This window comes from Labeo rohita, chromosome 10 (assembly GCF_022985175.1).
Source record: "Labeo rohita strain BAU-BD-2019 chromosome 10, IGBB_LRoh.1.0, whole genome shotgun sequence".
Classification (NCBI taxonomy): domain Eukaryota; kingdom Metazoa; phylum Chordata; class Actinopteri; order Cypriniformes; family Cyprinidae; genus Labeo; species Labeo rohita.
In genome coordinates, this window is record NC_066878.1 from 15,917,370 (window position 1) to 15,940,409 (window position 23,040).

The 23,040-nt window shown below is 34.1% G+C and overlaps 2 protein-coding genes across 3 annotated transcripts; one reads left to right on the forward strand and one right to left on the reverse strand.

The window, feature by feature from the left end:
• Window positions 1-403: 403 nt before the first annotated feature.
• On the reverse strand, window positions 404-11,761 carry pigo (phosphatidylinositol glycan anchor biosynthesis, class O). Its single transcript, XM_051121226.1, has 11 exons — window positions 11,546-11,761; window positions 10,657-11,138; window positions 8,504-8,647; window positions 8,224-8,347; window positions 7,959-8,118; window positions 5,803-5,982; window positions 4,139-5,684; window positions 3,844-4,047; window positions 3,572-3,759; window positions 1,776-1,846; window positions 404-1,333 (listed from the first exon to the last, which is right to left on the reverse strand). Exons 2-11 carry the CDS (start codon window positions 11,135-11,137, stop codon window positions 1,204-1,206), a joined length of 3,228 nt encoding a protein of 1,075 aa, XP_050977183.1. The 5' UTR covers window position 11,138; window positions 11,546-11,761; the 3' UTR covers window positions 404-1,203.
• Window positions 11,762-15,356: 3,595 nt separating this feature from the next.
• si:dkey-200l5.4 (uncharacterized) lies at window positions 15,357-20,886 on the forward strand. 2 transcript variants are annotated; one of them, XM_051121237.1, is made up of 13 exons: window positions 15,357-15,521; window positions 17,052-17,105; window positions 17,221-17,253; window positions 17,434-17,466; window positions 18,211-18,243; window positions 18,445-18,471; window positions 18,567-18,599; window positions 18,741-18,770; window positions 19,954-19,983; window positions 20,122-20,142; window positions 20,331-20,348; window positions 20,541-20,579; window positions 20,666-20,886. In XM_051121237.1, the coding sequence occupies exons 1-13, from the start codon at window positions 15,392-15,394 to the stop codon at window positions 20,707-20,709; spliced, it is 525 nt and encodes a 174-aa protein (XP_050977194.1). In that variant the 5' UTR covers window positions 15,357-15,391; the 3' UTR covers window positions 20,710-20,886. The 2 variants fall into 2 exon arrangements, with proteins under 2 accessions (XP_050977194.1, XP_050977195.1); XM_051121238.1 differs by lacking the exon at window positions 18,567-18,599.
• Window positions 20,887-23,040: the final 2,154 nt, after the last annotated feature.

The following is a 23,040-nucleotide window of genomic DNA, read 5'->3' on the forward strand; positions in this document are numbered from 1 at the left end:
CAGCCCCTCACACACACAAATGCACCATGCAGAGCAGAATACTATTGCATTATGGCTAAATTAACCTGAGCACATGATGTAATTATCTTCCCCATGCATTTCTCACAAAAATGAGATCGTATAAGTCATTTAATCCATTAGTGAACTAAATATGAGACAGCTAAATAAATAACAGTCAACGCAAACTGAACGAACGCAAATTTCATTCACTACCGTCAAACAAGGCAACCGTTAAAGCTAGTGACCTGTTACCTAGGTGAGGAATTTAAAATCATAATTAAAAACACTCTAAACGGTGCAGAATATAGCGTTATTGGCTCAACCCTGATGTTTGAGTGGTTATTGCTAGGGAATAGACAGGACAACACACTACCGATGAGCTGTTATCAAACAATGTTCAAGCTTTTAAAAAAAAAAAAAAAAGTTCCAGTCCACTGTTGAAATTAATGACACCTTCAAGCATGCACTTGTAGCTTTTAAAGAGATAGTTTAACCAAAAATCTAAAAATTCTGTCATCATTTACACACCAAAACTGTATGACTTACTTTCTTTTGTAAAACACAAAAACTGTGCTTTAGTAGAATGTCCAAGCTGCTCTTTTCCATACAATGAATGTGAATGGCAACCACAATTGTGCCTGGTCCCTATCCACTATTATTATATGGAGCAGCTCAGTCATTTAGATCCCTGCTTTGAGGTTCGAAACGATGGAAATGATGACAGAATTTATGACATATCCCTTTAAATATTTAAACTACAGGGGTTTTTGTGTTCATACCATTGCAACACTGTGAGTTTCATGTAGCCCTTCAATATAATAACTGATAATCGTCTCTATAATGACCTTGTGGAACATGGCAGTAAAAAGGCATGCACAAAGATCATCTTCTCTCTTTCGATTTCAATACAAAGGCAGCAGAGCAACAAAGGCTGACAGTTCAATAGCTTGCTGAAAGCATAATGACTGTTGCAGTCCTCTAAAATAGCTTTTATAAAATATCAACTTCGGTTTATCGACTTCTGTCACGTTTTCGAAAATAATGAGACGCTTTAGACCTCTTTGGTCCAAAACAGACAGAGTCAGATGCAAAACAAATCTGGTTTCCATTCGTATGGTTGGCAGTGGAGGATGACCAGCACATCTCTGAAGAGTTGGACTGTGTTTGTAGAGGGGAAAGGGGGCGTGGCCAAGGTAGCAAGTGCTACCTAGAGTTCTGGGGGAGGAGTTTCTTAAACAACCTGCCCACTGATAGGTCCACCCTCATCACCATGGCGACCCCTAGTATTACAAACACACTGCCCACGATGAAGCCCGATGCTTCAAACATCAGTCTGAAGAAGAGAAAAATACATCTTAGAATGCATTTATGAAACGTTGTCATAATTACTGTAATTACAAAATGGAAACCAGTAGATTTCTCTGGAAACACTTATAACAATGGATCCCTGTGTGGGTTTGTTCATAATGACAGCAAACGACATTAACTTACCTCTTCTAAAAGTCGGAGTCGTCATAAACTCTTAGTCATAATTCAGGGTTAACATCATGTACTTGTACAAGCGTGACTGTTAGCGGGCTAAACTCTCTCATTGTGGAAAGCAAGTGGTGTGTGGGTGAATTTTAGTAAAAATATAAAGGACCTTGTATAAAACACCAACCACCATTGTTCAACCCATAAACTAGTTCGTTTCAAAAATGCCCATATCATTTAATCAACAGCTTAAAATAAGTAGTAGAAGAGAAAGAAACAATACATTCGAGATGGTGACTCACTTGGGTGCAAACACTTTCCACACCATGAGGTGTCTCCTGAGGATGGCTGCAGCACAAACCGAAGCAAAAACCTAAAGGTAAACAAGTTATTTATAATTTCAGTTCCATTTTACTGAAGCGTACAAATCACATTAGACGAGAGCACATTAGGCTGCTAAGCCTCTTTACAACGAATCTTACATGACTAAAGAACACAAAAATACATACTTTTCTTACCGGAACAATTCACCGTCTGGTGAATGATAAAAGCAACTGCTATAGAACACCACTGAAGGAGGTTAAAGAAACATTGTTTCGGTTAAAGGATTAGTTCACTTCCAGAATAACAATTCTGATCATTTACTTACCCCCATGTCATTCAAGATGTTGTTTCTTTCTTCAGTCGAAAAGAAATTAGGAAAACATTCCAGGATTTTTCTCCATATAGTAGAGTTCAATCGGGATCAGTGGGTTAAAGGTCCAAACTGCAGTTTTAATGTAGCTTCAAAGGGATATATATATAAAATATAGGGATAAGGGATATAGGGATATAAAATATAAAATACATAATATAAATAATATATATATTATATATATATATATAATATAAAATATAAAATATAGGGAAAAGGGATAAAATATATATATATATATATATATATATATATTTTTTAGAAAATGACTAATCGTTCCACTAAATAAGACCCTTATTTCTCAGCTATGATCATGTAGAGCCCTTTGAAGCGATTATTTTTGTAATCGAGTAACCTGTTGATTATTCTGAAAATTAATCAAGTAATCAAATAATTATAATACTTTTTTGTGTAGTAATAAAAATAGACCTACGGGAATAGCCTTTAAAATGACTTAAAATACGTATGTATTAGCAATGAGACAATAATAATCAGTTAAAAAAAAAAGTATCAAAAGCAAGTAATCATATGGTTTTATTGAACAAAACTGTTAAAATGCATAATGCATTCTAAACAAAAGAGCTGATATACATTACACATTATAACAAATGACTGCAGGGAGCGCCAACAGCCTGATGATTGATTTTATACTTAACTGCGTGATCTAATCCATGTTTAATATTGACTCCACAACATTTAATTCAAATGTCCACTTAAGCTTTAATATTTGTCCATTTCTTTATTATAGAAAAGCTATAGACATGGTAATTTCTTGAATATGTGGACATCAATATGTGTAAATCGATTTATGTTGAAATCACGATGAACAGTGGACATACTGAGAAAGTTAATGTTGTATTCTCCGTGTTTGCATAGGTTTACAGTAGTCAACATTTGGAGTGGATCAAAACCTTTCATCAAAGTTGTCCAAAAACCAAAACAATGCCCATTCTTGTTTTAGGATTAACTTTTTTGATCCGCTTCAAATGTTGACTACTGAATAAATGATTTGCCTCACAAATATGATGAAATGGTGCACGTTGCGTTCCCAGACGAACATTATAATAAACCCAAACTCACAACATGCAGAGATGGAGTTTGAGACGCTCCACACATACAGTTTGTTTAGCAGCATTTACTGTGAATGGAGCCGCTCTAAGATGCACGTACATAATTATTTACATGTGTGTAGGTTAAGTCCACTATATGGAGAAAAATCCTAATATGTTTTCCCTCAAAAACCTTTCAATTTCATTTAAACTGGAGAAAGACATGAACATCTTGGATGACATGGGGGTGAGTAAATTTGTATTCTGATAGTGAACTAATCCTTAAAAAATGTTGTTGTGCATAATTTTCATGCCTGATGTAATGTGAGCATTATGCAATGCGATTTGAACGCACCTGCGCTCCATTCACAAAGAGGTAGCGTGCAGAGAGCTGCAGGAGACCCGAGCTGAACTTCTGAGGGCTCTCTCTCAGTCTCATCTCCATGACAGCATCCTCGCTCTCCTCCTCTCCTGCTAAGCGTGTAGATCGGGTCCCACGCACCTCGCACACCAGAGGCCAGAACAGCAGCAGAGGACAACCAACTGCATGTGCAAATTACACAGTGATCATTAGAAATGCAGAGAAAGAATGAATCTAATCCAGTCCTGCATGTAGTGTTAAATTACCTGCAAAGATGATGTGAGACGAGAAGGTGTTGAGGGTCACCAATGAGGCAGGAAGCACAGTGCCAGTGTGACCTTGAGGAAAGCCCACAAAAGCAGCACCCCACTGAATGGAGGGGAAGGTAGGCAGGTGTCCTGTTGCATGGAAAAACTGGGCAGCAGCCAGAGACCATGAAACCACTGGAGCCCATGGAACACTGAAACCATCTGGGAGGGTTAAAGTAAGGAGATTTCATGCATCAGTTGTAATAGCTCAGCAAGGCATAAGATGTGAAGCTAATAATGGAGAGCATCTTACTTGAGTGCTTGTGCAGGCTGGAGAGATTGGCGCTACAGGCATGAATGTGCAACATGGCTCCTGCCTCCAGCAGGAGAAGCAGGAAGGCAAGAGCCATTCCCTCCGGATGGAGCAGCAGGAGCACCAACCCCAGGAGTCCACAAAGCAGGACCAAGGGGGCAGAGTACACAGTACCAAGCCCGTAAGCCTCCACAGCTGGCCTGCTGTCAGTTTCACCACTTTCCGTGCCCCCGTCCTCCAGCGAGTGTCGGATACGCTGATACAACTGAGGTATGAGGTGGTGGAGCTCAGCTTGCGGACTGATTCCCGTACTTGCTCTGTACTTAGGGGGTGGCAGGGATGTTCCTCGAGAGTTCAGTGGAGTCTTTGACTTGAGGAACACTGTCATGGGGTCCACCCACAACAGGAGCAGTCCCAGTCCCAGCAGGCCAAAAGTAGCCCGAGGCAGGAATACTTGAGCTAAGCCAATGAGTTCAGACAAATTCCGGAAGGTGTCCTCTGGGGTGGCACTCACCGCCCAGTGCAACCCCAAGCAAACACAGGCTAGAGGTACAAGGAAGCAGGCCGAAAACACAGTCAAACTGGTGCAGTTAAGGTTCCCGTAATGTCTGAGCCACCGATGTAGAAGGTACCCCCACAAGGCCAGTGAGCCAACGGAGAGGACATAGTGGAGGTTGCGCAGTTGGCTGTTCTGTACTCGTGAGAGCGGGGAGAGGAACGGCGAAGGCTGGCAGGTGCCCTGCTCCTCTCTGCAGTTGTGGAACGAGAGGGAAAGGTAAAGCGATCCCACCAGCACTCCCAACCACACCAACAAGATAGTGGCTTGCCGTCTAACCACCGAGGATGGCAGCGCTGTTGGGAGTAGCCGAGGTGGCTTCTGGGTGTCTGGTGGGGGAAGTGGCACCAGGAGTCCATCCCAGTTGAGACGGAGAGGAACATAGACACTCAACGTGAAGAGCAAGAAGGTAACAACGTTGCCCTCATAGATGACATAGCTGTCTGAGAGTAGGGAGGCACAGCGCAGGAAAAGCACCAGAAGGGCCGGCGTGAGCAGGCCGGAAGGTGACCACCTCCCTTTTGGAGAAACTCCACCAGTCCTCCACAAAAACAAAACCTCAGACGAAAATGCCGCAGCTCCCATACACCACGAGAGCTCCAAATAACCTTGGGAGAGCAGCTGACCTGCAGCTAATACCAGTCCCACCACCAACCCTGAGAGTATGGGCAACTTCAGCAGGCCTTCCTGAATCACTACTTGAGACAACTCGGAAAGGACGTAGCACAGCACACAGGCAACTCCTAAGATTAAAAGCCCAGCAGCCATTTTAAAAGGGCTGAAACGGGCCCAGGAGGCTCTACAAGTCTCCCTAACAGCAGTCAGATAGTTTTGCATGGAGACAACTAGCTCAGAAGAGGGAAGATGGCCCTTGTGGACAGCGGCCAAGTACTGGGAGGAAATGTTTGAGAAGTCAGCCCGCAGCTGAGACAGACTGTCTGGTGGGATGTCTTTGGCCATGTTAGAGTAGGTCTCCAAGAAGCGGTTTACCTTTCCAGAAATAGAATTAAATTAAGTTCATCACAAATGTTAAACTGATCAAGAAAATATGAAATGCAAGACAATACAGGCAAATATAATTGCACAGGCTAAGAGAAATTCATCTAACCTGTTTGACGTTAATCCACAGCGCCTCAGCCTGGCTGAGTCCTGTAAGTGCACCCCGGGAGCCATTCTGAGGAAAAAGTGGCAGAAGAACCTGGCCCACACTGCTGTAAGGAATGGGAACTCCCAGCAGCAGCGCCAGCGTGGGCACCAGATCAGTCTGAGGTACAACCTCAGGTTCCACCTACAAACATAAACATACTCCAAATGTATGGAAAAAGACAGAAGACAACTCAAAGACAAAATCTCTAATTTTATGAAGTATAAAGAAAAGAAAAAAAGGCTAATAATTCAGCTTTTTAACATTAAAGTATCAATTTTTTTAGGGTTCAATAGAGATACAAACTGAACACAAAATATATGGATTGATATATTCTTTCCAATTTGAAATGATTTGCTATTAAGTATATTTATTTTACTGTCTTATTTGAATTAAAGGATATCAATTCCAGAATGAAAATTTCCTGATCATTTACCCCCATATCATCCTACATGTTCATGTCTTTCTTTCTTAAGTCGAAAAGAAGGTTGTTAATTAAAGGTTGAAAATAATGTCTATCTAACCCAGTGGTTCCCAAACTTTTTCTGCCAGGCCCCCCTTTTGCAGAATAAAAAAAATTCAAGCCCCCCCCCCCCCCCCACCCCCTTCATTTACACATTATCATAAACACAATTTCAGAAGGAATTATTTGAAATGTAATAATTATTACAATTATTATAATTCAGTGTGTGACAATTTGCTGAAAAAAAACTAAACAAGGAACTAGTCACTTTTAGAGTAGAAACATTTTTTTTTACTATGTAACAGCATTCATTGTTTTTTAAACAGATTTTCTCAATTTTCTCATATTTTTATCTCTTTGTTGTAGTTGCGATTTCTGAAGTAGATTCATCATCTACCTCATCTACCATCTATCTACGTTTAGCTGGCACTTGATGTCTTTTCAAAAACTTGTCCATGCTTAGAGCAGAACTACTATGCGTCATTCATTCATAATTTTACTCGGCAAACTGCAGTTCTCATTTCTGATATCAATTGTACCATATGGTGGTCTGTTATTTCACGACAAAAACAATTACAACTGATAAAAGACAGCTCCAGCGGGTACTGCGAGTCGTCTTGAGGTAATAAAATATGATGAAATTCATATTTTGTGTTAAATTATTTACATGTGGCAAGTAGCCGTATAATAAGCAAGATAATTTCACAGTGGGGTCTTGTATCACCCTAAAAACGTTTCTTTTTACATAAAAATCTAGGGATGTACCGAAATGAAAATTCTTGGCCGAAACTGAAACTGCTTTGTAATAATTATTTATTATTTATTAAATAATATAGTCATTTTTGTAAGACTTTTTAATTTAACTCAGTAGTTTTAATGATACTGAATAAAAAAAAAAAATAAAAAAAAAATCACAAGCCAATAAAATAACCACGTTTATTGAAAGTAACAATAAAACTGGACAGAAAATATACGAATATTAAATCTCAATATATTTTTTTTTTCATTCAGTTCTATGAAACGGAATTAGATATTAGATTAGAACTTTTTTAGACTAATTATCAAAATAATGTAATTTTAAAAAGCTATTATTATCAGAGCATGTGAGCAGAGGTTACCGTCACGAGAGGGTAGCGTCATTTTACCAGTGTTGTCCAGTACAGCAGTACTACAGCATGTTACAGCACAGTATGCGACGCTATTGCAAAAAGGAACAAGACACACTGACATTTTCTGTCAGCGCGTTATTTGAGTGGACTTTGCTTTTCCGTTGAGCATAAGCGGTACACGAGTGGAGCATTGATATGGGCCGTGAGCAGCTCGGAACGGAACGTACATTCATAGAGCGAAATATTGAGCGGAGCGCGCTGAATACTACCGGGCAGTGTGGCAGATATTTTCGGCCGTAGTTTCTTTCGAATCTATATAAAAATCGGCCGACTGTACACTAGCATTGCCTGCGCCCCCCCAGTTTGGGAACCACTGATCTAACCTTTGAGGAAGTTCCAGTTTCAAACTTGTTTGTTTAACTGGTTCATCATTAACTTTCATGCAATATTAAACTCTCCACATCTGGAAACCCAGCTAAAGTTTTCCTGGACATACCACTGGTTGTAAAATATTAAATACAGACAAATCATAACAGTGTCTCATTTACCTGAGAGCCTGGTGCTGGAAATAATGGAGAGGAACTGTAGAGAAACAGAGCAGCATCTGTCTCTTTCTGGCTCTCTCCACCATGATCACCAGTATCTGTCATTCCATGATCACCCATCACCACCAACAGGGTGTCATTCTTCAGACGCTTTATCACTGACCTGGAGTCAGCAGTGAGACAGCAAACAAATGCATAATGCAAGAAAATATATCAAAACTGTAACAACATGGCAGAATGTGGGTAGATGAATGAAGCGACCGCTAACCTGATAACTCCATCCATCTGGGAGAGTTTCTCAGCCATCGCAGGGTGATCCGGGCCAAATCTGTGCCCACAGTGATCCACACCCAGGAAGTGAGCGATCAACACATCCCAGTCATCCCCCTCCACTGAAGAAAGCAAACAAAAACCCTTAGCCACTCATTCAGACACTGCGTTTAAAGTGTAAACATGAGAGAAATGTACGTCCGTTTACAACATAAACAAAGTGAGATCTTAAACCAACCGGGCAGGTTGCTAATTGATGTGCTAATCATTCTGCTTACTGGTAGGGTAAATGTTTTGGAGAATGCCGTTGTCAACGGTGTGCAAGTCCTTCACGTTGAAGGAGGGGAAGGGCAGCGATCTGTGGAACTTCTTGGGGAAGAGACTCACCCATGTGTCATCCCCCATGAAAACAACTCTCTTGCCTTTAAACAAGTAGAAAAAAAACATTTATAAAGGATAGCAAAAAGAAAAATTTTACTCTAAACATGATTTAATTTAATTCTTTCTCAATTTCTACAAATGCCATTTATATATACACATATACACATTTTATTTACTTATGTGTTTATTTTTTGCTTTGTTTTGGCAAATCTCTCGAAAATAAGTCAAAAATGAGATGCAGCTTATCCAGGCTAAAAAAAAAATACAATAAAAATAGTAATAGTGTCACATGATCCTTCAGAAATCACTTATTTATTTAATTAAAAATAGTAATATTATGAAATATTATTACAATTTAAAATAATAAGTTTCTATTTTAATATATTTAAAAAAGGAATTTATCTCTGTGATTTAAAGCTGAATTTTCAGCAGCCATTACTCCAGTTTTCAGTGTGACATGATCCTTCAGAAATCACTCATTTATTTGATTAAAAATACAGTAAAAATAGTAATATTGTGAAATATTATTACAATTTTAAAATAAAGTGTTCTGTTTTAATATATTTTAATAAGTAAATTATTTCTATGACGCAAAGCTGAATTTTTTAGCAGCCATTAATCCAGTCTTCAGAGGTACATGATTCCTTCAGAAATCACATTTATTTAATTAAAAATAAAATAAAATAGTAATATTTTGCAATATTATTACAATTTAAAATAAAAGTTTACTGTTTTAATATATTTTAATAAGGTTTTTTTTTCTGTAATGCAAAGTTTAATTTTCAGCATCATTACTCCAGTTTTCAGTGTCATGAAGGTTAAATATAACCTTTAAATTAGGTTATAATTAACTAAACTTAATTTGTCCAATATAAATGAGAGGTTCTATTAAATTCTGGAACACATTTTCGTTTTTCAGAATTTTTTTATTTTATTTTATTTTATTTTATTTTATTTTGTTTTGTTTTGTTAATATTCTGCCAAATCTAATGTGTGTGAATATATTGGCTATAATACTGCGTAAATAATTAATACAAAATTTTATATTAGGTTTTTAATGAACTAAACTTAATTTGTCCAAAATAAATTAGAGGTTCTATTTTACTTTATTTTATTTTATTTTATTTTATTTTCAGCATCATTATTCCAGTTTTCAGTGTCACATCAAGTTTAATTCTAACCTTTAAATTAGGTAATAATTAACTAAACTTAATTCGTCCAATATTAATGAAAGGTTCTATTAAATTCTGGAACACATTTTCGTTTTTCAGAATTATTTTATTTTATTTTATTTTATTTTATTATATTTTATTTTAATATTCTACCAAATCTAATATGTGTGAATATATTGGCTATAATACTGCGTGAATAATTCGTAAAATTTTTAATAAAAGTTTTTAATGAACTAAACTTAATTTGTCCAAAATAAATTAGAGGTTTTATTTTATTTTCAGCATCATTACTACAGTTTTCAATGTCACATAATCTTTCCTAAATCATTCTAATATGATATTTTGCTGCTCAAGAAACATTTTTGGGGAAAACTACGATTTTTCAGTATTCTTTGATGAACAAAAAGTTCAAAAGAAAAACTTTTTTTTTTTTTTTTTTTTTTTCAATGTAACTGTTGAACAGTAAGGGATTGTTGCATATTTCAGAAGCATTATTCTTCATTGATTCTATATTATTTGTCAAGACATATTAGCACACTGTCATTACCATAATTTATGTGGAAGTTAAAATTTTGCGTTTTGATAATTCCCATTTTCTTAATGGTGATTCTCACTAGATTCACGTTATAGTCATACAGTTAGTTTTAATATAATACAAACTGTTTTAATTTAAAAGCAGATTTATATCAGCATCTTTAAAAACGTAAATGTGTTAAAGAGTTTTGTGGGGTTTTTGCATGGTAATGAGATCTGGTGGAAAATGCAAAAAATCTCTTTAAAATAATAACATAATGTAAAAAAAAAAGTGGTTCTAAAAATAGTCTTAATTTTCTTTACAAAAAATATGATTTATTGTCAGGTCTGGGCCATTCACTTACCCACTTGACCCAGCTGATGCACTAGATTGTCTTCCAGGATGGCGTTGGATGCGAAGTTGTTCCCCACGTCAATAAACGTAGGCAGGGAACCCGTCGTAAAGCCTTTGATCCTCTGCATGGTAGTGGTGGGCGGATCGGCCCGAAAGGTGTAGAGTCTGGCATGAGAGGGGTGTGACGACGCCATCTCATCCAACACCGGCAGCTTGTTCTCAAACGGTTTGGGTGCCGTGTTCTCCGGATCATAGCGGGTGAAGTCGGCCTTCAGAGCGTCGATGATCAAGACCACTGCCCTGCGAAAGCGTGGCTCGCTCAGGCAGAAATCGCCCTTCACCTGAGCTCCTGGAGACAAGACGTCCGCACAGGTGCTCGTTCTGTTGACCTCCAGCCTGACGAGGAGGAAGCCTCCCACGAACAGGAAGATGCCCACATAAAACACTGAGCAGACCCAGATGAGGGCGACCAGGACTGGAAGTCTTCTCATTCTAGACAAGATAGAGAATCCACATAGGGCTCAATGTGTATAAAGTGTAACATTTCATTCATTATTTTGAATTCAAGGCCCATTCACTTCAAAAACTGTAATTTAAAGGAACACCAAGCCAAATGGAAACACAATATTTGTGTAAGTTTATAATATGCTTTCCTTTAATGTACAAAATATCATTTTAGTCATACAGCCATTGCATTTAGTTCACTTCCTAGACACCCTAAGTGTAACACACTAGGTTTTTGAAACACAACCACAACAAGTAACGTTACACAGCTAGTGAAAACTGAGACAACGGTCATCTTTAAGACTATAATGTGAAATGTGGTGTTTGTGTGAGCCAGGCCTTAACGGTATATAGTAGGTAATGGTCTGTGTGTGTTGCATGTTTCCAGTACTGACCTTGCTTCTCTGTGTTCGTCCTCTCTCTCTTCAGGAAGGTAAATGTAGACAGCGCATCCACTGCGGGGGGCCTGAAGCGCCGCAGGTTAACCGACATCTGGCAGCGGTGCTTTCGGAGCCTTACTGCTGCTCTATATTCGGTGACATGCAGCCTAATTGCATGTCGGTTTTGTTTTAATATTGGTCATCTCGCAGCCCGGTTTCCACTTCCGTTGACATGCGCAGTACGTCTGGCGGTTGCAGGTAAAGCCGGCTATCAAAATAAAAGACACCATGTAACGTTGCTGATGTTCAAAATAAAAGCCACTCGGGTCGCGATATATCAATTTAGTATCTGTTGTACTGGCTATAATTTATGTCGATTATAGTAAAAAAAATAGAGGTTTTATTAAATGCTGGAACATGTTTTTGTGTACCAGAATTTAATTTAATTTAATTTTATTTTATTTTATTTTTACGGAAATTTAAAACAAAATTCACACAACATAATACGTCATATGTGGAATGCTGAACATGTTTTTATAACTTTTGTTTTATAGTATTTTATTTTATTTTATGTTATTTTCAGGGGAATATATATGCCCACAGTACTATGTAAATAATTTGTAAAAGTTTTTAAATTAGGTTTTAATTAACTAAACTTTAATTGGTCCAAAATAAATGACGTTTTTGCGGTTCAAAATGTTATTTTATTTTATTTGATATTTTCAGGGAAATCCTCAGTCCACACAGCATAATACATCATATGAGGAACATCGAACATGTTTTTATAATTTTTGGTTTATTTTATTTTATTTTATTTTATTTTATTTTCTGGGGAATTATATATGCCCACAATACCACGTAATAATTTGTAAAATGTTTTTAAATTAGATTTTAATTATCTAAACTTAATTGGTCCAAAAGAAATGACGTTTTTGTGTTCAAAAATTTTATTTAATTTTATTTAATTTAATTTTATTTTTTTCAGGGAAATCCTCAATCCACACAGCATAATACATCATATGTTGAACATCGAACATGTTTTTGTAACTGTTATTTTATTTTATTTTATTTTATTTTATTTTATTTTAATTTATTTTTATTTTATTTATCTTTCTTCTTCTTCTTCTTCTTCTTCAGAGAAATATATATGCCCACAATAATGATAATGCAAAAACAATTTGTAAAATATTTTTAAATAAGTTTAATTAACTAAACTTTATTTGTACAAAATAAATTAGATGTTCTATTAAATTCTGGAACATGTTTTTGTGTTCAAAAATGTAATTTAATTTAATTTAATTTAATTTTATTTTATTTTATTTTATTTTATTTTATTTTATTTTATTTTATTTTATTTATTTTATTTCATTAATTTCAGGAACATTTAAAACTAAGTCCACACAGCATAATACAACATATATGGAACATGAAATATGTTTTGTAACTTTTATTTTATTTTTTTATTTTATTTTCAGAGGAAGATATATGCCCACAATATTTTTAAATTAGGTTTTAATTAACTAAACTTAATTTGTACAAAATAAATTAGAGGTTCTATTGAATGCATTTGTGTTCCTAGATTGTATTTAATTTAATTTAATTTAATTTAATTTTATTTTATTTTATTTTATTTTATTTTATTTTATTTTATTTTATTTTATTTTATTTTTTCAGGGAAATGTAAAACAAAATCCACATAGCACTGAAACATGGAACATGTTTTTAAAAATGTTATTTTATTCTTTTTATTTATTTATTTATTTATTTATTTATTTATTTTATTTACAGGGAAATTTAAAACAAAATTCATACAGCATAATACGTCATTTGTCAGACACTGAACATGTTTGCCCACAATACTGCATATATAATTTGTAAAATGTTTTTAAATTAGGCTTTAATCAACTGATCTTAATTTTTATTTTATTTTATTTTATTTTATTTTAAAACATGTCCCACATTGCAGTGCTGTGTGGACTTCCATGTTTATTTTATTTTATTTTCAAGGAAATTTAAAACAAAAGCCACACAGCACTGGAACATAAAACATGTTTTTGTATTTATTTTATTTTATTATTGTATTTTATTTTATTTTATTTTATTTTCAGGGGAATATATATGCCCACAGTACTATGTAAATAATTTGTAAAAAGTTTTTAAATTAGGTTTTAATTAACTAAACTTTAATTGGTCCAAAATAAATGACGTTTTTGCGGTTCAAAATGTTATTTTATTTTATTTGATATTTTCAGGGAAATCCTCAGTCCACACAGCATAATACATCATATAAGGAACATCGAACATGTTTTTATAACTTTTGGTTTATTTTATTTTATTTTATTTTATTTTATTTTATTTTATTTTATTTTATTTTCTTGGGAATTATATATGCCCACAATACCACGTAATAATTTGTAAAATGTTTTTAAATTAGATTTTAATTATCTAAACTTAATTGGTCCAGAAGAAATGAAAATATTTTTTATTTGTTAAAATAATACCACATAATACATATATATACATAATACATATCTGGAACATGGAGCATGTTTTTGCAATTTTGTTTAATTGTAATTATTTTATTTTCAGGGAAATATATACACATAATACATATCTGGAGCATGGAGCATGTTTTTGTGACTTTTTTATTTATTTTTAAAATTATTTTATTTTATTTTTAGGGGAATGTAAAGCGCAAAGTTCACAGAGCATAATACTGATGATACCTGGAACATTGAAAATGTTTTAGTAAATTTAATGCATTTAACTTTATTATTAAATTTCTTTTTGAAGTTTTATTATATTATTAATCTAGTTTTTTTTTTCTTCAGGAAAATGAAAACAGCATAATATTGTTTTGTTAGGTTTTTTTTACTTGTTAAAAATAGTTATAGGCTTTTGGTTAGTAAATGTATTTCTGTAAATATGTAATTTGACCAGATTAATCATAAGATATTTAATTTTTTTTGTTTGTTTTACAAGGTTTATGTATGTACATATATATATATATATATATTTGCATGCTGCATGATCACTGGTCAGTTGCAGAACAGGTTGTGACATGCAGTGTGCGTGCTGAAGGACAAAAAAAACTTCACTGTGCAGTGTTTACTTTAAAAACACTACCTAAGTGAATCTGTATTTTCTATTAAAACAGATCAACTCAGTTTGAGCATGAAATGTTATTTGTGTTAGGTGATTTTAGTAGCCTTTGCCCAGAGTTACCCTTTTCCATAATGGTATTTGTGGTGCAAAATGAGCGATTACTTAATCCTGAGCCATATCACATGTATTTCACTTGCTTTAGAAGTGTTAGGGGCCATTCACATAAAACACGCTTTTACTTTAAAAATAAATGTGGAAAACCATGAAGTCTAAAGACAAGTTTTTTGTTTTTTGAACTTATTGAGTGCCACATGTTTTATGTCTGTCTGTGTTTACATTGAAAAGTACTTGAAATGTAGCAGTGGAATAGAAAAGGCTGCGTTCTGTGAACGGCTCCTTACACTCACACTAAACAACAACAAAGCCATGTGCCAACAGCAGTGACATCAGACCTGTGAGCACAATCAATCATTTCCTTTACTAAGATGCCACACACACACCAATTTGTAGAGGAAATGACCTTTTACTTTTGAAAACACAAATTAACATCCACCCCTTTCTTACACCAGTCACCACTGACCACAATACAGGAACGTCTGATCACAAAGTTAACAATGAAAGTCATTGAGTGTGGGAATAATGGCACATCTGTGTGTCGGGCGAGATGTGCCATCCAGCTGCTGGCAGGTAAACAGAGACGAGCCTGTCCCGCCGCAGCATGTGATGCCAGGAAACATATAAAAGAGCCGCCGGCAAATGTGTGATTCAATGCGCACACTGACATTTAGCACTTTGTTTCAATTTGTTCGGTGTCCACCTCTTTCAGCCGAGATGAGAATTGGTGTACCCATAATCCTCTTTGTGGCAGTGGCAGGTTTCCACAGTGGTAAGATTACAACACAACATCACACATGTGCATTGATGTCTGTGTAATTAATCTGTTTTCGCTCTCTATCTCTGTAATGCTAGTTTTGAACAAAAATGTGTAATTGTTTTTTAATTAGAATGAAAGTATATCATTATTTTTTATATCGCTATGTTTTATAATATGTTTTTGTTATTTTATTTTATTTTATATGATGTTTAAATTATCAATATTGAACAGGTATATATATATATATATATATATATATATACACACATCATAGCTGAAACGTGGAACATTTTATTATTTTATTTTATTTTATTTTATTTTATTTTCAGAGGAATATAAAGCAGAGTTCACACAACATCATATATCATACCTGGAACATTTTATTTTATTTTATTTTATTTTATTTTTTTCAGTGGAATATATGCCCATAATACTGTCTAATTTTTTTATATATATTTTTAAATTAGGTTTTAATTACCTAAACTTAATTTGTCCATACTTAATTAAATTATAATAATTATAATTATAATAAACAATATTAAATCAATAGTATTACATTTTGGAACACATTCTTGTTATTTTTTATTTTATTTTATTTTATTTTATATTTACATTCATATTTATTTATATTTATATTTTACATTCAGAGAAATTTAAAACAAATCCACACAGCACTGGAACATGGAGTAGGTTTTGTAATTGTATTTTATTTTATTTTATTTATTAATTTAATTTATTTTATTATTATTATTTTTTTAGGAACATTATAAAACAGTATAAGATTTTATATTGTTTTTTTTTTTTATTTTATTTTACTTGCTAAAAAAATCATAGCCCTTTGGTTAGTAAATTTATTTCTGTGTATATGAAACATATGTATATGTTTATATTATTAATACTGATGTTTATATTGCAAATATTGAACAGGTAATAAATAATATAAATACAATATATATATATATATATATATATATATTTTATATTATTATATTTTTATTACTATTATTAAATAATGTTAATATTTGTATCATTTTATGTATTTATATTATTATAATTTTAATTATATATTATATATAAATATTATTATATGTTAATATAATCTATAAAACGTAACATAGGCCTATATATGTAATAGATAAATATATATTTTTATTGTTTGTTTTGACAGTTTATTTTTTTAATTAAATATTTTTATTAATCCAATTTTAACTGTATTATTTTATTTTCATGGGAATTTAAAATAAAGTGCACATAGCATTATACATCACACGTGGAACATGATTTTGCAACTTTTCATTTAATTTAATATAATTTAATTTTAGTTAATTTATTTATTTACATTTATTTAAAATTGTAATTTTTTTGTAAAAAAAAATGTTTTATATTTATATATTAATTTTATAAAAATAAATAATGAAGACAAGTCATTATTAACCATTCAATTCATCCTCAGTTATAGCTTTTTATACATTATCTGTATGTGGAGTAATATGAAAACTGTGAATGACAGAAATTAAATTATACTTGTACTTGTGCTTGTAGTGATTTCAGCATCTCTGCAATGTGATGAAAGGACTAAATTGCCAGAGGATAGAGGTAACACTATTTTCCGCTTGTTTTGCACGTTTTGTTCCCCACTACAACCTAATAACGATTTAAAAAAAGGATAAATCCATTCCAAACATCCGTTCTCTGTTTTGTCTGACCTCAGCGTTTGAAGAGAACAGCACGACACCACAAGCAGGTGGGTCATTATTTCCCATGCCAGCCCGGCTTGCTCTGCGTAATTTCTGGTGATTTCAGAGGTCAATGAAATGACTCACTGATATGACTTATCACCAGACAGCCTCTTCGATATCTTTGCACATTTACTAATATGCTCGAATTCTCACAAGCTGACGTCATTTCATATCTGTTTCCTCAGACAAGCCGGAGTATGAGGCTGCTCATGTGAAAGGTAAATGTGGACAAATAAAAAAGTGTGTTTAGGGCCATTTACTCAAACTCAATCCACCTAATTCTTCAACACATAAGTAAGCCAACGGCGAGACTTCCGGTTCATTAGCCACTATACACTGTAAAAAATAAAAAAACTCAATTTGTTGAGTCAGCTTAAAATAATTTGTTACCCTGCTGCCTTAAAATTTTAAGTTCAGTCAACTAAAATAAGTTTAGTCAACTTGAAATGTTAAGTTGTACTAAGTAACAACTTAGATATTTGTGTTTGCTAAACTTAACAGATGGGTAAGTAACCCAGCTGCCTTCAAATTTTAAGTTGATTCAACTCAAATATCTAAGTTGTCACTTAGTATAATTTAACATTTCAAGTTGAATAAACTTTTTTTGAGTTGACTGAACTTAAAATTTTAAGGCAGCCAGGTTACAAAATATTTTAAGTTGACTCAACAAATAGTTTTTTACAGTGTAGGGGAAAAAGGAGAAAAAAAATTATTACAAACCAATGTGTTCATAATTAAGATACTACATTAAAATAATATGGTAAAACACGCCAATTTGCAATATCAAGCTGCAAAACAAGTATTATACAGCTAAAATAGCTGGACGTGGAGACCGGAAGCCTCGAACATAAAGTTTACAAATGGCCGCACCCACTTTTAAAGAGTAACGTTAAATAGGAACAACATATAAGGGTTAAAAAAGTCTTGTTTTGTTATAATGTAAATCATCTGAACCCTAACAGATGGAGAGACAAAGGCAGTGACAGACACTACAGGTAAATGGAATGGCGTTTTTCACGATATACATTCAGTACAGAATATAATAAATAATGCATTGCAGTATGTAACATAGATAGATAGATAGATAGATAGATAGATAGATAGATAGATAGATAGATAGGCTATGTAAATGAAGGTATGCTATTAAATATTAAACACTGAATTGCATTTGATGAATATAAATGTATATATTACAGAGGAAGATGATGATGAAGACTCAGAAGGTACGAAATTTCTATCTCTGTGCATCTCCTTGTTGCTAAAGAACATTGTTAAAAGATATTGATTCATAGTTGTGGTCATAAACTGATTTTTACAGAGAAAAAATTGCTTGAGAAGAAAGATAGTGATGGTAAGATGACACATATCTGTTACCAATTATAAAATTAGAGTACAAAGCCAATGAAATGCAGTTATAATTGGTAAATTATTATAAATAATAATAATAATAATTCATAATTTGTCTGCTTATACTCTCTGAATAACCCTACAGATGAGAGAGAGGCACTAACAGATGCTACAGGTAAGACAATGACTTTTTCCAGAACTTTATTTTATAGAAATATACACATTCAGTACAAAACGTAGTAGATAATGCATTGAAAATAGATCATTCTTAATTTCTAAATAATTAGTGAAACTGTTTATCGTCAAGCGTTAAGATGTCAAATTAAATATTACATAATCTGTTGGTGACTAAAATGAGTTTTAAAAGAATTTCCTTAAATTAATTCAACATATTATGTCAAAATGATGTCACTGTTATATGGTTTTAACTGATGGATATGCGAAGGTCGCGACCTCTGTGGTAAAACAGGCCAAAATTGCCATATTATGAGGGAGATACACATTTTTGATGTGTTTAAAAACTAGGTTAATAAAGTGATTTGACGACGCATCATCAGTCAGCCACACTGGTGGCACTAAACGTAAACAATGCCACTGAACCTAACAAAATTTGCATATTTTGCTGATTATTGCTGCAGAAAATGGTCAATTATTGTCATGTTTTGAGCTGTACTAATTGGTCAGCCCAGGAAAAACATTTGGAGATCTATAGACTGCCAAAAGTTATAACAAATCAGGGAGAAGAGTGTAAAAAAACATATTTGTGGTTGGCCAAACTGAACCAGGATGTTCAGGGTAAGAATCTTGACAACATTCATGATTGTTTTTATCATTTCCAGTCCAGGAGATGAAATATTGGGCTAATATCTTAATTAATACTGCTCCTATTAACTTTAGTTTGTCAGAATATAGCTTCCTTTCCTTTTTACTACGTCCTTCTCTATATGATTTATCAGCTTCAACATGATTTTCCATGGTTTACAAGCATAAATTAGCAAAACAATGCATTCGTAAGTACATTAACCATGCAATCAATGCTGTATTTCCATACAGTATTTCCAACCCTCTATGTAATAGTTAAACAGTTCTTACGATTTGTAATGAACACCAAAGTGTACAGTATTTGCAGAAAAAGCCATTTCTGTGTTAAAAGTTTTTAAACATCCAGCATCTGGAAGTGAGGAGTTTGTTTTTGTGATATAACTAAATTCATTTTATAAATGACCCTTCAAAAATGTAATGCGTTTAGATATAAACATATAATTAAAAACATTTATTGTGCGTGCGTGTGGAAACAAAGTGTTCTTGTACTCTGCCGCATGTGACCAAAGTCTTACGCAATGTTTGCTTTGATGTAGGAGCGAACACCGGAAGTGACGAGACCATAGGTAGGTGCAGCTCGGTGGAGATCCATTCATCACCACATGAGGGCAACAATGCCCTCTGTCCTTCACAACACAGACAGGCCCTTGAAAAAGATCATGTGAACTGACCGCAGCTTGTGTTGTGTGATTTTGTTTATTCAGATTCAGACTCTGAGGACGACAGTAAGTATTATTCATCCAATTCACAGAATAGTGCGAACAGACACACCAGAACAATGTTTTCTTTCTATTACTTGACTTGATTATCTAAGACAATATTAATATTATATAAGATAGTCTTTATACAGTGGTTACTGTAGTATTTCCCTGGCTTATCTAAAGTTATATAAAACATGTCTCTTATTTCACAGCCTCCCAACAGAAAACAGGTAAACGCTTCACATTACATTATTTGTATCTTAAAAGAGGAAAACAGTAGTCTAAGATGCTTCAGTTCATTAAAATGCAATGTTTATGTATGTGGTATTTCCCTGTAACTGACTCTTGCCATTATAATAGCATTTTGATAGCTGACCCCATATTTTATATAGTCTTCACTATTGTGTTTTGTTGTTTACTAGAACACAGTGAGCAGGCTGAAGCGAATGTGAAAAGCTTTGGTAAGTATTAATACAACAGGTAAAATAAATAATAATTTACTTAAAAAAAAAAGCAAGTTTCTATTAATGTGACCTTTCTTTTCTAGAGGATTTCAGTGATGAAGAATATGGTCGATATTATGATTATTAAAACAGTGTGGCAGTGTGGAATCTAACATCATTTAAACCTAAATGCCTTGTTTTATAAAGCATATTGAATATATAAAACTCTAACCTGTATGTACCACCTGGACGAAAAACATTGTGACCTTTCACACAATTTGTGATCGCTGCTTTTTTGTTTTTCAAATAAAGACTGTAAACACTGGCTGGTGTCCAGCATTCATAAATGCTAGGCTGCAGGTGGGTGTAATAACAGATGATTACATGTCTTCTTAGAGGCAACAGTCTGAGCAGCAGATGTAGGTAGTGTTAGAACATATCTAGGACGGTTATCCAGGCCAGCGCCGTCTACAGTCCTTGGGTGCTCATTTGAGCTTTATTTATATCATCTGCATTGTCCCAGCTTATTTTTGGACCAAAGATGCATCATTGCCTGTCCCCAAGTCCCACAACCTGATGAGGACAAGCTCTTTTGCTGCATGTAGAAAAAGACTCTTAAAATTTCAAGAAATACAGTAATTGTAATCGCTGAGGGAAATGTTGGTGGTTTTGTTGTTAAATGCATGTCTCGCCCGATACCATAATTAGTGCGAAGTCAGGTAACATGGGCCGAATAAGGTTGTAGCATCATATCTCTTTAAATTTTTACAGCCAATCACAATGACTGGTCTTGCGTTGTTGCTTTAACACTTGTTGACATGTAACAAAAATTCTGATTGACCTAAGGGAAACTGTAAGGTAAATTAGCCTGAAAGTAAATTTCATTCATCACTTATAAGGTTACTAAAGCAACTATTGGTACATTTACCAACAAAGCAAAGGTTTATGAACAATGTTTTGACATGTTCTGTCAAATAAAAAAGTTTAATTTAAAAAAGAAACTGATTTGTGTGAAAAAGGTCATTGTAGGTACAAATGGTGGGTTAAGCTAAAATAAGCCTAAATTTTCAGCTAAAATGGACTGCATACACACACACATATACACAGAAGTTGAGGGTGAAAATAGGTTTAGATAGGTGAAATGTTAAGGTGCAATGTTAAGACCTACAGTAGCTCTTTTTATATTGGACCATTTTAGCTAAACAGCCAGCCCATTTTACTTGAATGTTGTGCTGTTGCTCAAGAAGGCACCTGCTGATACTTTAACTCTCATAATTTTAAAACAATTATACTCATTTACCAAAACGTTTGCTATTTTAGCTCGTCCTTTGCTGGTTTATGCTGGTCCTTGACCAGCTAAGGACCAGCATAAACCTGCTGAGGACCAGCTTAGACCAGCATTAAAACCTACCTAACCTTGAGCCCAACAGACCCCTTGAAAGTCACCTGAGAGACTCGCGATATGACTGGATATGACTGTTTATGCTCGGCTGTGATTGATTCATGTGATCAATCCCGCCTCTTGTGTTTTGCGTTCGCAAATTAGTCTGAATGAACATAATGGCATTAAAAGGAAGACTCATTTAAAATAAATAAGTAAACTCACATACTTAGATATAACCGCTTTGTTACATCAAAATAAGACTTAAAATGACATGAAAACATGGTCTGTGGGAGTTTTTAGTGAGTAATCAGCTTGGTGAAATTTAAAGTAAATCTTTGTGTGTATGTGTGTAAAAAAGTGTATGTGACCACTGTTGGCAGCACTGAATTTTTGCTGATTATTGCTGGTGAAAAAATGGTCAATTATTGTCATTTTTTGGCCTGTACTAATCAATCGGACCGGGAAAAAGATTTGGAGTACTACAGAGTCATAACAAATCAAGGAGGAGTGCAGAAAACTGAGGAACAAAAGGCGTTTGTGGTTGGCCAAAAGGAACCAGAATTTCCAGAGTAAGAGTCTTGACAACATTCGTCTTTGTTCTTATCATTCCCAGTCAGGTAGGTGAAATATTAGGCTAATAACCTAACTAATACTGCTCGTATTACCACCTATTAAAGTCCCCATGAAATCAAAATTAAAGGGCTTTTTGGCTTTTAGTATGAATATTTTAACCTTAAGGTTATCTATAAGCTAGTGTGCTCCAAAAAACAAATTTTGCATTTTCAAGATATAAGCATTCAAAACTTACATTATCTTTTTTAATGTAATCGTTGTCATCAACGATTTTGTTGACATCACGCTGCACTTCAGCTTCTCATCAAACTTTCTGTCCAATCAAATGCTCTCTAGAATCCGAAGAGTCCCGCCCCCTACACTATAAATACACGCTGAAGCTGCGGGATCAGTCACTTGCATTATTAGCATTATGCAGCATTATGATCACTATTTTTGTTGAATCTAGGGGCTAATCATTTAGACTGTGGCTCAAATGGAGCTTTACTGAGCAAAACGGCTCTGGCCCAAGCAGATATAAAT